This window comes from Barbus barbus, assembly GCF_936440315.1.
Source record: "Barbus barbus genome assembly, chromosome: 1".
In the NCBI taxonomy this organism is placed as follows: domain Eukaryota; kingdom Metazoa; phylum Chordata; class Actinopteri; order Cypriniformes; family Cyprinidae; genus Barbus; species Barbus barbus.
Window position 1 is genome coordinate 12633307 of NC_136729.1, and position 16774 is coordinate 12650080.

A 16774-nucleotide genomic window follows, 5' to 3' on the forward strand; every position below is an offset into this window, starting at 1 on the left:
GTTTCCTTGCAACAGATCCCAGAAAAGAGGGCTTCATAACGGTTCGTTGCGTGGGCTTAAGCATTTGGGGAGGAACTGAAAAAATGCATGATCAAGATAAGATCTTACAAACACACCAAATGGTTCCAAATCAGATAATTACGCAGATTAACTTGCCCTTCACAAGGTCCTTGATCTGTCCAATTCCAGGTGTCTCCGCTCTAAACTTTCGGTCCACAAAAAGGCTTTCAAGGCCACGTACTGGGTAAATGCACCTTATGGTAAGTCTGATTAAGTCAGAAGATCTTGTAAACCATTTTGAAACGAGCCGAGTCACAGTTCCACAGCTTTAGCACCTGTGTTTTAGAACTCCATATTAAAAGTAGTGCTTACTGGGTGCTCAGACCCTCAATACCTGTATGCAGCATCTCTTGTGACGACTGGCCTGCTGTCCGTGGAATACAACATGAAATGTGACCTCATTTTCATAGGATCACAAACTGCCGATCAATCTGAAGAGAGTTGTATAGGCTAGATTTCACAATTTATAAAAAAAAAAAAAAAAAAAAAGCAGCCCAACAACCTTACCTGAAATCTAGTCCCACAAGTGTTCAGTCCAAAAGAGAAGAAAACTCTCGTCTCATCAGTTTCTTGGGGCCTGCAGCTTCGGTCCAACAGTGTGGTTCTGGCAGGATCGGCAGAAGGTACCACTTTAGTGATGTCAGCCACTACAGTCATCACACCCTCAACAGAACACACTGCAAAGATAAGTGCTCAGTTGCAAAAGGGAAAAAAAAAAAAAAAAAAAAAAAAGCTGCTATGCTTTGTGTGGGCTTTGCCTGGCTTGATCTAATACAGGTCTAGGGATGACGTGGTGTAAAGTGACGCATATAAAAAAATAAAATAAAATCCCTTTACACGCCACTTCATCCCTAGACCTGTATTAGATCAAGCCAGGCAAAGCAGCTTTTTTTTTTTTTTTTTTTTTTAAAAACAGTGCGCTTTCTGATGCCAACATCACAGATTAGGGGCAAGTCAATAACAGCCATTGCATTACCCAAAAGCTCAGTGGTTTGGAAGAGGCAGCGTTTGGCTGAGGACTGCTCAATCTCCAGCGTTTTAGCACTTCTGGTGAGAAGTTCAAAAGTGCCATAGAGCTGCTTCAGAGTAGTACCCTATAACACAGGGAGACGTCAGGTTAAATTTCAGCCACACCGTCACAACTCAAGGGGCAATTGAGATTAAAGCGGCTTCTGCAACTGGGTCCTTGTGGTTAAGTTTAACCTCATAAACGTATCCAATGGTAAATAGAGGCACAGCCAATATTAATGTGGTGCTGTCATTGGTCAGGATGTAGCCACGCTCAGATGTCAGTTGTGGGGTCAGGGTATAAGACCCAATGGCAATGTCCCACAAGTAGTCGTACTGCTGATGGTCCCTCATGAAGCTTATGCCATTGTCAGTACACATCCCGTCAAACACTGGAGGTACTGTGGAGACAAGATTAAAAACATCCCCTCAATGTATGGAAGACATTGAGTACTAAGTGTCAAGGTTTAGATGCATCGGGAAATAGTCTCATATCAGAGACCTAGAAACAAAACCTTAACTTAATGCTGACGTTAATGGTTCTTACAGGCATCAATGATTAAAGCAGACACAGAAGAAAAGTGGTTATAGGCCTCCATCTGTGGCCTGATGTTCAAAGTCCATTTAATTTCCAGGGAGTACTCAAAAGCCCGCCGAGATGTACTGCAAGAGAGACAAAACGCTGAAACCAAAGACAAACTATTGAACACATGGGTCTGAAGTTAGGGCTGCTTGGTCTTACAAGCATGCAGCAAATCCATAGAGCAGGGTTTTGTATTGCAAGATTCTCAAATATGGATATACACGCACAATTCACATTAAGCTGTACACCATAGCAAAATCTCAACTGCCTGCTAAAGTGGTTACAAAAGCATCTTAGCCAGCTCTTTTATTTAAATTTGGATACAAGGGTCTAATGTCATCAGTATACTACCTAAAGTGTATACCACCTATGCATCTCAATTGCTTAAGTGGTCACAAAGCCAGTGTTAAAAGATCACTGTACTTCAACCTGCTAACACATGAATGCATGAAACATCAACTGCTTTGACCGTTTTCCAGGTCAGGACTTTTTGTAATGCACTGTGAACACAAGTAAACCTCACCTGCTTCACAACAAATTGGTCCTCAAATGGCACCCTAATGATGTACGCAAAAGGTACGTTTGCCTTCTGAGACTCTGGTGATGGAGTACCCCATCTGTGCGGCAGCCAATACAGAGATCTCCTGCCCATTCAGCTCCACGGACACCAGTTCCACATCAAAAGGAATATTACCCAGGTAGACCTGGAAGACTTGCTCCTCAAGGGTTGTTTCTGGATGAGTCCATACAGTAGAAGTAAACCACCACCCAAAGAGAAGCAGTGATATGCCCAAACATTAGTTCCAACTCACGGTTAACTGAAACGGGAAGACGAGGACCTGGTGGAGTAGCCATCTGCCGGATTGCATTATGCTTTGTGACCACACCATGCTGGTCAACAAGTGTTTGCTGGTAGGTCAGCTGGACCATGTACATCTCATTATACACATTTCCCACCACAAAGCTCTGTAGACAAACGCAAACATGCGATTCATAATCTCCTAATCCACTTTAGGATGCTTTAAACATTCCAGGATCAGACATGATTAAAATGCCATCATACCTTTCGTATTCCTCCCTCAGCAGCAAAGGGGATGCTACTCTCTACAGCATCGTCACTGACTGTTAAAGAATAGCCTCGGTCTGTAGCAACCGGTTCATCTACAACCTCACCAACTCCCATGCCCATGTTCTTGCTCCTCAACTCAGAGGGTCCAACAACCAGAGTCGTCAATACTGCAGGGGCCCTCAGGTGAAGTCTGTAGCCATCAAAAGAACCTTCATCTGAAAGTAGTGTAAATACAGAACCTGAAGGCGACTCTTGCAAACCTGCAGTGTTAGTAAGAGATGGGGGATGGGGAGGAGAAGGTTCTTACCCAGTGAACAAGCAGCAACCAAGTCTACCATGACCACCATCCAGTTCTGTCTGAAAAACACTGTGGCTTGGATCACTTCAACCGCAACCCCATTGACCTGAAACAAGTTTGACGTGGCAATTGATTACAGGGAAATCTAACATGTGCAAGATGTCTCAGGTCACATGTCCCTATTCAAAATCAGTTAACCACCATACCATTTTTACAGAATCATGATGTTGTCCAAAGGTTGTTCGAAACACAAGTCTGCCAGGTGTGACCATTATGAAGTAGCAGCATCTTCAGCAGACATGACCTCAGACTGCTGGCCCTCTTGTTGTAGCATCACCTGCCAGGTCTCAACAGCTGAACTTTGGGCCTGGTGGCAAAAAAAAAAAAAAAAAAAAAAAAAGTACCAAAGACCACAATTTAAGTGAAACCTTAACAAGAACTAGCTGCTTACCACAACTAAAGCTGCAGAGAAGTCCTCTTTAATACTGCCAGCTGTAAGACAAGGTAGATCAGTTCTCACAGACACCTAGAGGGGAAAAACAAAAACAGTTACAAATAAAGCAGGGCAAACGGCATATGAATGTTACTCATACCTCCATGTAGTTCTCCTCACAAGTAACCACCCTCGGAGAGAAAGGAGGAACAAAGCAAGTCTTGGAGATGCTGAAAAATGATTATTTGCCACCCTCATCCATAATAAACACCAAACAAGGTGAAGACCTCATCATTCTGGAAAAAAAATAAAAAGTTTGGGGTAATAAGAACATTTATGAAAAACATTGCATACTAACAAAGGCTACATTTGATTAAAACATTTTGAAGGGTACAACACTACAGATACACTATTTTCTGAACTAGTTTAGAACAGTTGCGTTTGTGACAAAACTGAAGAGGTCAAACACTACCTCTCATCACAATCCCCCAAGAAAGCATTTATACATGCTGATTTGGTGCACAAATAATTTCTCAATGCTGAAAACAGTCATGATGCTTAAGTTGTGTAAACTGACACATTGCGGGATTCTTTGAACAACTTTTAAAGACCACTTCTATAAGAGAAGTGCTACATCTTCACTAAAAGCAGACTTTTCGAAACGGTTATGGAAATGTAATACTTAAATATGCATTAATTTGATCAAGTAACAAGAGACTTGGGCATAAATGGTTCTTTTGAACGGTCTATTTTGGATTCTATACCTGATTTCCAGTGTGGCAGGAGAAGTATGAAGCTCTGAGATAAGCAAGACCCAGCAAAGGCTGGACAGAGTAAGTGTAACCACACTTAGCCCCATAGCTCTCTGTGACAGGATATGCACCTGTGGCATCTAAGAGAATAGTTTAACACAAACTACAGAAGTAAACTGAAAAAAAATAAAATTCAAACGCACCAATGGCCTCAAAACGAGGCACACTGCCAGAAGATGGCATGTCAACCGAAATGAGCAGGGAAAAGGCCTTGCAGTCAACCACAATGGGAACTAGGAGCAAAACAAGACAAAAATGCAGTTTGAAACAAGAAAACACAGATCAAACTTATAATGAAGGCCATCTTTCTGCAAGCCCTTACCTTGTGGTAGTCTGGAGGACTGCTGCAATGTGTTTTTACAGTCACGCAGAGCACAAGTTACCACACACAGGAGAAGCAGCACTCTAATGAGAAACAAACAAAGTTGCAAGTGGATTCATGTTACATACAAAAAAAGGTCTTCGAAAACAATTACCCAGAAACAAATCCAAAGGCCATAGCCACTGATTAACTAAAGCGTCTGTAGTTTGGTAACCTAAAACCCTACCAAACCTACATTACCACTAAAACACAAGATCCTGAGCTAAACGCCTAAGAATGATAACGTGTGACTGATGGCTATATTTTAAATGTGCAATGTTGATTGACTTGTTAGTGCTTGGATGTGTTGATTGGCTACTTCAACAGCAACTGCTTATTAGGTCTAACATAAGTCATAATTAAGTAATTGATTGCAATCACTGGTCTTTTCCAGACTTACCTAGTTTGGCCAGCCCATTATCCAGAGCTGAAATAAAGGCCAATTATTGATCATTTAAAATACAATATTAATTAGCTTTATGATGATGATGATAATAATAATAATAATAATAATATAGGAATACTGAATTAGCATGTTGTGAGTTTGGCAATTGAACTTCATCTGTTCAGAGACAACAAAACAACCAATGAGAGAAGAAGAAAAAAGTCAAAGGCAGTATATATGGTTGTCATTGCTGTTGTCATAAACTGTTAAGGAGGAAAAGAAGAACACAGTTTAAATATATATTTGCAGGCTGATATGTGTTGGCTTATATAAAATACACAGTAGAAAGCAGGAATAAAATCACTGTGAAACAAGTAAAGGAGCAGCAATGTTAAGGTGTCATTTTAGTGTAGCCAACTAACCAAGCCATTCTGTCAGGATCAAATTGTTGCACTTTAAACAGATTCATACATACATAGGCTAATACTTCTTTTCTTCTAATCATTCATTTCTTTCAGCCTTTAAGTTATTCACTCATTTTAACCATTAATTTGTATTTGGTAGTTTGAAATAGAGCCTTTTTAGCTGTACAACAAATCATTCATTCTAAATTAATTTAATAAATTATTGAACCAATGTAGTGGTGTATCCACAAGGTGGGAGCAAAGATACATAAAACTGTGCCATACATTTTCGTAAGCGTCAACTGCTGAAATTACAGAATTTGACAATCCTAAAGGAAATATAGAGTGCCAAATAAAAGATATACTAAGCATATAACATATGGAGGCATGATACCAATAAATAAAGCTAAATAGAGGCTTTGCCTGTACTTCTTGTCATAATTACTTGCAATATATTTAATTAACTGTAAAATGTCACAGAAATACTATAACATTTTTATTTCTTGCCACTGACTCAATAATAATGAAGACATAATAAAATATCACAGTAACAAAGTTGAACCATATAAAAATGAAAATGTAATTGAATTTGCATTACATGAGAATGTGTGACTGTCACATCTACAGTGTCATCATGACATGCTTGCAGGAAATGCACCCAGCATTACAGGCCAGCTCTGTGTCACATCAGTCATAGTTATTTCTCTATTTTTTCCCTTCCATAAAGGGGAATAACAGAAATCACTAAGACTAGTCTAACATGATAAAACAATAAAAGTGAGTTTCAATTTTAGATTTATAAAAACAATGAAAGAGAGCTTGAGAATCGTACTGGCAGATTTCTATATGACCGATTCTATCCTAAAGTTCAAATGGGCTGCAAACCAGTCTTTTCCAAAAGGGGTGCTGAGGTCTGTTAATTCTTTTCCTCCCATTTGAATCTTATTCTGCACTCAGCATGGCCTTCGGCACACATCCACATATCAACATTCAAAATATGAGAGGTGGAAAGGAAACAGAATAAAGAGAGAAAGAGAAATAAAATAAAATGGACCAAAAAATTCACTCAAGGACTGAACATAAAGCACAAAGACAGCAGTGTTCAATGGAATCAAACGAATGAACTGACACAACCCGCACCACAGTCTCCAGCTTTTATGAATCAGGGCTAAAACAAAAAGAATATTCTGTGTAAGGCTAATGAATGTATATATTTCAGTGGACATTTGAAGGTTTGTGGAAAGAGCAAAATGAGTGAATGAAAAAAGCTTTTCAGTGTAATGCAATAGTGTAGACACATTGTACTTCTCTGTTATAAAGATTCTCACATTGAAGGTCCAGAAGTGAATTATTTGCATTGATTAATTAAATAAATAGTGGCTGAATATTGCACTCTTTTCAGGCTACGTAATCTTTACAGCTTTATACAGGAAGAGAACAAAATGCTGTCAGCTAAACTGTCAGACAGGAAGTGAGGTCAGTTTTTAAATGTAAACCATCCTATAGCATACCACTTAAATGAACAGATGTAACACTATAAAACTGAGTCATTTCATTTTTGAATTTCATATTTGAAATAGTTTTTAAAACTAAAATGTCAGAACCAAAGCTTTTGGCATACAATTTAAAAATGCAATTTTTATTTGAAAATAGAAGTAGCATTTAGGAATGATGGTCCCCTTGTAAAGAGGAATAAACTATCACAAACTAAAATGAGAAACAGTGATCTCATATCATACTTCTTTATTATATTCTGAGAAGTGACTAAAAGTGAAACAGTGACATCAGTACATTGGTACAGCATTTGGTTTTAAAGCAAAACGATTAATAAGATGACTGATTAAAACAGAAAGTTCATAATGTGTTCTGGCCCAGAGTGTTTTTGCAGCTAGTAGACAGCACACATTCCACTGAATCTCTTGGCAGTATTGTACGACTGCTATTGTGTTCACTTCCTGCTGTGGGCAAGAGGGTGGCTTGACATAATTTTGCTTGATATATGCAGTGAGTCATTTCTCTGTCTGCTGCTGATTTCTAGTCAATACAGAATTCACCAGCTACAGATTGTGTCCTTTTTGTGAACCTGAATTATATAAGAAGTAGGCCTATGTGTGATTGACTCATGTGCTGAAATTAAATACAAAGAAACTTTTGACCTTTTATGGTAATCAGATGAAAATCTTAAAGAACATGAAACAGAAATGTAGCCTACTGATGTGCAAGTCACCTGTTTATTGGCACAGGCGGTATTAGAAGTGGGAGACAGATGATTATTTGAAATGAGAAAACTTTGAAGTCTGGTTTCAGAGTGGTTTCGGGGCACTTGGCCGGGAGACCACCTTCTAAGACATCCAAACCACAGTTTCATAAGCATTAATACTACATAATTTCTTCATTTAATCAGTTAATTTTGGTTATTACGCAATAAGTGATGATCTGGCACTGTGGCTAAATGCAAATAATAACCTTGTTGCTAAATTACAGTGCCTGACGACATCACTATTATATTTAGCGACATAAACACTGAATAATTCTTAGCTGAATACAAAATTGCACTGTCATTTGGCTATAAAATCATATGACTATAAGTTCCAGATTTTATATAGCTCATAATTGATTAGACTTGATTCCTCAAATTTATCCTGTGATGTTGTTAAATGTTACTCTCCAAAAATGCATCAAAGTATTATACACACAGGTGATATTATTTCGTTTTTCTTTAAGAGCACAACACGCAGATGATCCCTTGTGAGCGACAGTCAGACGCATCTGCACAATGATCAGCCCGAGAAATACCAAATAAGACCTCAAATCCGAAACACCTAAAACCGTGGAGGAATCACATTTGGATAAGAGACTATTGCATGTATTATTAATTTAACAAAAAAAAGTGATACAATGCATTGCAGAGGGAAGACAAAGAAATGGATGTGGAAATAGGCGTGACAGTGTGCTTGCATTAATTTGCTCAATGTAAATGCATCTCATTTACAGCAAATTGGCTTGAGTGTCCATCCGTGCACGTGAAACATGAGTTCTGGTGTAAGTATATGAAAATGTATTTTGATTGCATATGCTTATTTATGCGCTTTATGCTCAAATTTCCAGTTATTTCGGTAACCAATTAGATTTTGGTTGGCAGCCATAAACGGTAGGCCCTATTGCAGAGGTCATTTCATGATGATGTGTTTGGTGAAAATATTAATTGTAATTTCGCATATTAAATGCAAAGGGTTTTATTTAGCTTGGTTGCCGTTGCCTAGTAACGAAGCGACCAGCTCTTAAAGATGTGTGCTTCATCAAATCTTGTTCATTCAACATTAAAAGCAATTTGTTGTTATATGAGTGTGTATTGTGTACGTTATAAGAACAACTAATTATATAAACCTTGTTGCTTTTGTGATAGATGCAGGAACATGAACAAGTGGCGAAACTTCAGCATTTCCTGTAGGAGCGTGCGATACTGGGTTCTTTACAGGTGGGCTTTTCCTGAAGCAATACTATTTACAGTTCCATATTTAATTAAAACTGCACGACTTTCTGAGGTAATTAGAGCTCATGTCTTTTATGTCTGTCTGTAGGGCTTCCATTATTTTCAGCCCTGGCTAAGAGGGAGAGAGGAACTTCTGCTGACTGTGGTCAATGATGACTTGGTGGGGTCTTTGTTTCTCTGTTCAGTCCTTCTTATTTTCTCTCTCAGACTTTTTTTTATATAAAAATGTGTTTGAGAATATGTTTGGAGATGTTAAGTCACAGAGGGGAGCTTCAAACATCTTTAAACATACAAGTTTATCTCTGGAAACATTAAACATAGTTCATCTCAAGCTCAAGTGCTAGTTTCTTATGGCAACGTGACTCTTTGCTCACAGAGATGGCGATCTCCTGGGTTTGCCTTGTCTGTGGCCTCCACCTTTACCAGCTCAACCTGCAGTAGCAGTTACAGTCTGGACAGCGACTACGCCAGCTCGCCTTTAGCAGGAGAAGGGCCACTTCCACAGTACAAACCAGAGACACCAGACGCCACACAGCAACAAACTCCCAGCAGGTGGAGGAAAAAATACCCTTGAACTGTAATAATTATAAACTAAGTACTGTATATCAATTATATTCATTACTCACTCACAGGAATGTTGATTCTCATCTTCTCCCAGCCTCACCCAGTGACAGAGAGATTGCTGTTCCTGTGAGTATCATTGCCAATGTCAAATTCGCATATTAAAAACATTACTAATCTTAAAATTGGCAATTAGTTTGGCGATAATAGGTTTGAAAAAATAATTTTAAAATTTAGGGTCTGCAAGATTTTATGTTTTTAAAAGAAATCTCTTATGCTAAACAACGCTGCATTTATTTGATCAGAAAAACAGTAATATCATGAAATATTATAACAATTTAAAATAACTGTAATTTAATATATTTAAATTTTTTTTTTAGTTAACCTAATGTTTGAACAGTAATGCATCAATTAAAGATATTAAAGATTACATACAATAGAAGTTGCATAATGCACTCTTGCTATATAATAGAATGTCGTATTTACAACTGTTTTCCTTTAATTTTTAGGTTTTCTGTAAGTTATCAAGATGAAATTTCTGATTGTATTGCAATGGTCAAGGTTCTTAAAATATTTTTTTCATTGCAGGAAATGAACTGCACCCTGTTCCTGTTAGCCGGCTATGCCAAGTATGGGCAACCTTATGCCTGGATTCGATCCAATCATGAGCGCTTAGTAAACGTCGGAGGAACTGATACGCTAGTCAAAGATACACCAATGAAGCTGAAGTCCATCACAGACTGGGTTTCAACATCCCAAGGTTTTAAGATCTTTAAACTTCTTTATTTCACCATCTTCAACTTTTATTTTCACAATTTTATTATATACAATATTTCTTTATGTTCCTGGATCAAAGTTTGGAAACGTTTACAATTTTTTTAATCAAGGTTAAAGCTTATGAATAAATATACATACAACTTACTTTAGTGGCTCTTGGTGGTTGTATATCCATATATTGCTGTGTTACCATAAAGCAAATCAACATCCAAGTGCACCAGAAGGATAGTAATCAAACATCTGTACTTTTCATTTTGCAAAGGACTTACATAACACAAATCTTTCATCTGCCCTGTAGGAAGTCATGTATGGGATGTAGTGAGTGAGTTGGTGGGACTGTGCACCATGCCGCCTCCCGACAACCCCTTCTCTTTGGACATGTGCTACCTCCAAACCCTGTCTCTCCCAGAATGCTTCCTGGTCACTGGGGCCCTCCTGAATTTCCTGGAGATGATTGTGGTTCAGGGAAGCCGAGAGGAACAGTTCTATGATCTGGGTGAGCACAGAGCTTGAGTTACTTTGAAAGATAGGAGTCCGGGAAATGTAGGATCCAAATATTTGGAACGTTCTTTTGTCATTGTGCTCATACGATAAGGGGTGTGAGCAAGAAAAACAATACAAAAATCTAAAAATAGCAAAGTCTTAGGCCTGCTTCATACATCCTATGTCTGTTGCATATATTCATTTTGCTGTGGCACAAAAGCACTTATTTTTCTGCATAGAGCCACAGCGGTTAGCGGTTTGTGTGAAACAGGCCTTTGGCTAGATTTTACCATCTTCCTCTAATACACGTTACCTCTACCTTATTTCTTAGTTGTGGAACAGTTGAAGCCACTGAGACGACTTCATTTCCAAAGCCTCTCTGAGCTCCAAAGGTTTCAAGGCGGAGACAGGACTCCAAGTCCTTTACCCGCCAAATGAAGATGGATACTTCAAAAAACACAACATCCAAGGGTATTAAACTCCAAAGGATCAACATTTTTACTATTTGGCCTAAAACTCCTAGAATCTAAAGTTGTAACAATCTGAACCATGAACTAACATGTTATGTTACTTATTTTTGATATCAAGGACCATTAATTTATGTACATAGAGGTTAAATAATGACAGCTTTAGCCCTGTGACTGTAAGCTTCTAAATGTCAGCCATGGCATGTTTTTGTGAACCACGTACGTCTTTGAAAAGTTACTAAATCAGACGAGAGAATTGGCTTACACAGGAACTGCTCCTTCTTAAAAGACCTAATCTGTCCTGAAATTCAAGCAACAACTGGCTTTTTAAAAGTTCTTGGTCTCTTTTGCGTTTAATAAATCGATAGAATACAAAACAAATGTAAAAAGTTTAATATTCCATAAAATACATTTAATATTTAAATATGTCCACAAAAATAGGTTAAAAATAAGGTACAAGAACATTCACAGAACATTAAACACCTCACAAAGCAGACAGAACAGATACAACAAGATCTCGAAGTCGTTGTAATGTGAGATACGGTTTAATACGACTTTAAAATCCATAAGGATAATTTGAAAAAATAAATTCTTTGATGTAATTGGCCTAACACATGAGGCAGAATTTCTAATACCGTGAGGCACCGACTGTATACTACTGTGATATATGATGCGATTCTTAATGAGCGTTTGTAACAGTGTTAGGGAAATAGCTACTTATGGTGCTGGACAATCTTTTGTACTAGGAAATGTTGATTGTTCCAGTCAATCGAAGCAGGGTGTCCTCCTTTAAAATATTTGGTTTATGCAATCAGGCCACTTAAAAATGCTTCCTTGCGATTTACAACTACATATAACTGCAGTGCAAAGATGCTGCTTTTTCAAGGACATTACTCTCTATGCAAGCATACTTTTAAATCAGTCAGTATTTTGATGTCATAAGCTTTTGCCTGGAGACAGTGATTTATTGGGCTTTTTTCTTCTCAAAGAAAAAGGGACTGATGTAGTAAAACAACGTGCATTTACATAAAAAATGGGGGGGGGGGTACATGGCCTCAAAAACTGCTGGAATGCAGGTGCGCAAAGAATATTCTAATTTTAGAACAGCAATACTGCATCAATACTGCTAACCATTCTTCGTTACTGTTTAAAATTAGAAAACTGAGGTAGGACCAGGCAAAGCAGGATATGGCTATGATAGACAACTAGAAACAAGAATCTCAGTACCAAAATGCCAAATTACAACCAGCCCTAATTGTCAAACCAGTACACAATTATGCAGTACATAATACACCATGAATGATGGTGTAATAATAATTCACACTGATGGTGTAATAATAATTCAATCATTGGTAATACTGAATGGAGGTTTTGGCCACATTTAAAAAAAAAAACATTAAAAAATTAAAAAAAAAGAGCATGCGAAAGCATACAGTAGTTTAGAATAAAACATCCATTTACAGCATAAAAAGCATTGCTTCCTTTGTGCATTTGGGATAGAAACACTTTTCCAAAGCGCTTGCTTTTATGTCCTGGTCCAGCTACTGTTTACCATCATGCATCCACCCAGTTCCCACACAGATCCTCACCTGCCACCTCTAATACAAACAAAGCCTGTCTGACTGCTCATCAGTCACATTAACAAACTACCCAGACATGTAGTGTACACACAGGAGGAGACTGACTAGAAAAACTCAATTCTGTTATACATATGTGGCTTTAAAATTAGATACCAGTTCAGCTCAGGTTAGCAGTTTTGGTTGTCTCTCATAGTCCTTAAGCAAACTAAGATTAAATTTAAACCAGCATGACTGAACCCATCAATCTCCTAAACCAAAAAAAGTGATCTCTGGAAACCTACATTTGATCACTTTGGTAAATCCGTAAACTGAAATGGAGTGGCTGTTTAGAATACAGACTCTGAACTTGAGTTTCAAGCTATCAAAGCTCAAAAGTTCCACCAGTTATAGGTGTGGTTGTCCTTTTCCTCACATTCCGTGCTGGAAAATCCAAAGCATCACAAAATTAATGTGATCAGGGTGGGACGGGGACCATCAATGCCAGTTGTCACTGGCAGAACCTCTTCTGGAAATGGCATGGAGAGGACTGCGGGACACCGACCCCCTCTTCTTCCAACGGACTGTTACCCAAAATCCAAAACAAAACAGCAACAACTTTGAAAAATAGAACACTGAGCAAATGCAATTTTTTTGGTTGCATTCATCATACTCTTCACATTAAGCATTTGGCAGATACTCCAAAGTTACTTTCATTACATTCAAGGTATACAGTTTTATCAGTTCATGCATTCCTTGGGAATCAAACCCATGACCTTGGCATTGCTAGCATCTTTTTGTTAAGCTACAAGAGTACAGCACTCATCTGTCTCCACTTTGTCCTGCTTTAACTCACCTTTTCCCAAACTAGCTGGCAATGTTGACCCTTTGGGTGCAGTGGGCGTACCAGAAATCTCTGGCTCTTTAGTGATCCCTTCGCCTTGCGGCAACGTGGCACATCCACCCTGCCAGTCATTTAGCGCTCTCTGAAACGACATTGCCAAGCAGGCTGTCATGTCCTTCGCCCTTTCTGCGCGACTGCACCAGAACACTCTGCATTGCAACTGCTGACCGGGCTGCCTGCAGATGTACAGAAACACATTGGGTCTGGCCGTGTGCGAGGCACAGTATGCGATATCCTGTAAGTAGGTCTTGGTGAGCTGCCTTCCAGTGCTCAGTTCTTTAACTTCGACGTATCGGGGTCGCACTACTAGCGCATGATCTTTAGAAAGCTTCCCAGGGGCTCCATCCAGGAGTCGATCGATGGCATCCTCCGCCTGCTCCAAGTCCAGGGAGAAGATCTTCTTGGTGCCGAGGTAGTGCACCTTGAAGAGGGGATCGCCGTGAGACAGGCTCTCTGTTCGGTCACGACGGAATCTTCGACGCAGAGCCGCCGGAGAGTTCTTTAGAGTTTGCATCAGATGGAAGGAGGCCAGAGCCATCGTGGGAGAAGATAGAAGCGGAGACACTTTTTCGGAGTCACAGGGATGCTTCTCCTGCTTATCCAGTAAGCCTCCCAGTGTGGCGCAACTCAGTATAGCCTTGAGATCTGAAATAAAGAGAAAGATGTTTTCATGCTCATAAGGTGAAAATCTCAACACAACACACTTTTTACACCAAAGAGATATTTACGCGTGTGGTCCAAGTGTTACTTTTCTTAACCATGTTTTTCACCTCTGATAATCGGCCACACACACTACCTTAATGTTTAAGCATAAAATTACCCAGAACATTATGTTCTTATGTGGCAATCCGATTGCAACGGTCTGTCAGCTCTTCATGGAAAAATGGCTACAAATAAACCCACACCAAAGATCTCAGGATAGGATTGGTTTCAATCAAGCATTAAGAGTCACTTATGCATTGTCTCCTCCTGCGTGCAGCACAGGAGCTTCAAATATTAAACGGGCCACATTTGCGTCTAGCAAGAGTGGAAGAACGTCTGTCGTCTGCGAGTCATCTGAGACACTGCTGGAAAAAGGACGATAACAAACGTGTGTGTGTGTGTGTGTGGACACTGAGAAGTAATTTTTTCACTTCAAATTAGCAATGTTTAACTTTACACCATTTTGAAGGAGCTTATTCATAAGATTTTGTTCATGTTTAAAAAAGGGATGGACTGACAATAATTCTATCAAAAATGAGCAAGCACATAAGTAAATATTCAATACTGATACTGAAAAATAAATATCTAATATCGGCTGATAGTCAGTATGGTACTAATATATCATGCATCCCGAGTTTCAAGCAACTGACCAAGAAACTGATGATCCTCATCTATGGCATATGACCTTGCCAAAAGTTCCTTTCTTACCCTGCTTCTCACAGCCCAGTTCAAGCATTCCCCTTAATTATATACTTAGTGTGTTGAAACATGCACATCACCATTTCAAACATATATTTGAACCCACCCGTGTTAACATGCCCTTGAGGGCCTCATTAGGTCAAGACTAAATGCACAGAGGGGTGTTGTAGTTCTGCCTTGCAGAAGTTACGTAACACTGGCAGCCGTTTTTTTTCTTGTCTCGTGTTCCCATAAACATCTCACTTTTATTCCCACATTGTGCTGGCCATGTGGCCGATACCATTGGGCTGCATTTAATTTTTTCCGCTATCTTTTTTTCTGGCCCATTATTTCAGCATCCTCAGATGCTTCTGATGTTGGTCACGACTCAGACTTCCAACTGCTTTTAGCCCCGATGCCTATTGTTGAGGAGAAACTTTCTACAGGAAACAGCTTTAGACGACATTCCACCACCTTCAAAATATTTCTTGTCCCAAAGACAATGGTGTGTAATACTGCGTGTAATGTGAGAAATGCAAACATGAAACAACATTGACTGATTTGATCTACTGGCAACAAGTAGACACACATACACAAGCACATCTGTAAGGAAATGACCATTCATTTAGAATTCCTTTGTGAACATCTGAACCACAATGCTAATCTCAGAAGTGGCAGATTTTTTTTTTTTTAACAGTTAGATAAAGCCAAAATTTGTCCAATTGCCTCATTTGCTGTAGAAAAAGACACTTAGATATAGTCACGATAAGAACATTGACATTCATAGTCAAAAACAGCTGCGTAAATGTAAAGTAGGCTAATCCTGATGGTTATCTCATGGTTGCAGACTAATAATAAATACAAGCTTTCAGTTAAAGCTGTGCAAAAAACATAGCTTTAACTGAAAGCTGACATCTTTAACTTTACTCAGAGGTCCTTACATGGTCATCCACAACTCTTCAAGAGTTAATTATTACAAACCAGTGCAATGACTTAATAGTGCTTGACTGATATTGCTTTTTTTAGTAACTGATGCAAATATTGATACTGCGTACTTAAATCAGTCTAAAATAGTATATGACATTATGAAATAAACACTTATTTTACACAATATTTCTTCAATTGACTAATGAACCTGGCAGACATCCATCACTAGTTCACAGTCCATTAAGGAAGTCTTATATACTGTACACATTTATAAAATATTCCAGCAAAAAAATTTAATCTGCTGAGACCAGTAGCCACTTTTCAGTTAGTCAGGCTGAAAGACAATCTTAAACTTGTAAAGCTTAATTCATTGGGGCGTCAGAACAAATAAATATTCTCGCGACTACTTCCTTTCCAAATCCAAAATTTGTCAGTTAAAGTCTCTCACCTTTCATGCAATCTTCGCTTTTGGTCGGGCACAGGTAAATCATGCGTCCTCCACAAACAGCTGAATGGAGAGTAGACGTCCAAACCGTCGTAGCTTTTGTCACCTCCTAAAACTTTTCTCACCTAAATCGGCAAAGGCGCTTCACGATACACTGGGACAAACGCGCTGTTTCTCAATGTCGGGAGTGGATATGGCTCGGGACAATCGCATGTTCCCCTCGGCGTGGGCAGCGCGGCTCTGCTTACTTCACTGTACGCTCTGACAAACCCAATGAGTCAGGCGCGAGTCTGCAGCGCTGTATTTGAACGGCGTGGGCACGCCTCCGCGGGGAGATGTGAGACAACCATGAGGACACGGCGTTAACG

General features: G+C 39.1%; 2 protein-coding genes and 1 pseudogene across 3 annotated transcripts; 1 reads left to right on the forward strand and 2 right to left on the reverse strand.

Annotated features, from left to right (window-relative positions):
• Window positions 1–33: 33 nt before the first annotated feature.
• Window positions 34–4762, reverse strand: LOC306869825 (annotated as a pseudogene). Its single transcript has 15 exons — window positions 4740–4762; window positions 4586–4668; window positions 4407–4496; window positions 4216–4343; window positions 3470–3544; window positions 3323–3385; window positions 3028–3124; window positions 2715–2935; window positions 2464–2617; window positions 2175–2384; window positions 1616–1731; window positions 1264–1469; window positions 1037–1154; window positions 568–707; window positions 34–75 (listed from the first exon to the last, which is right to left on the reverse strand). The product of its transcript is annotated as an uncharacterized misc_RNA (transcript).
• Window positions 4763–8443: 3681 nt separating this feature from the next.
• On the forward strand, window positions 8444–12577 carry LOC306869833 (uncharacterized protein; the record flags this gene model as incomplete). Its single annotated transcript, XM_079416759.1, has 7 exons — window positions 8444–8455; window positions 8995–9066; window positions 9283–9458; window positions 9539–9596; window positions 10056–10227; window positions 10543–10740; window positions 11059–12577. The coding sequence occupies 7 exons, from the start codon at window positions 8444–8446 to the stop codon at window positions 11163–11165; spliced, it is 795 nt and encodes a 264-aa protein (XP_079272885.1). The 3' UTR covers window positions 11166–12577.
• Window positions 11566–16716, reverse strand: LOC306846755 (uncharacterized protein). Its single transcript, XM_079380347.1, has 3 exons — window positions 16410–16716; window positions 13607–14299; window positions 11566–13334 (listed from the first exon to the last, which is right to left on the reverse strand). Exons 1-3 carry the CDS (start codon window positions 16450–16452, stop codon window positions 13249–13251), a joined length of 822 nt encoding a protein of 273 aa, XP_079236473.1. The 5' UTR covers window positions 16453–16716; the 3' UTR covers window positions 11566–13248.
• Window positions 16717–16774: the final 58 nt, after the last annotated feature.

Coding starts and splice junctions, on each gene's coding strand:
- LOC306846755 (XM_079380347.1), bottom strand. CDS start 16,452: ATGATTTACCTGTGCCCGACCAAAAGCGAAGATTGCATGAAAG. Junction 14,300..16,409: donor AAGCGAAGATTGCATGAAAG/GTGAGAGACTTT, acceptor TCTTTATTTCAG/ATCTCAAGGCTATACTGAGT. Junction 13,335..13,606: donor GCCAGCTAGTTTGGGAAAAG/GTGAGTTAAAGC, acceptor TTTGGGTAACAG/TCCGTTGGAAGAAGAGGGGG.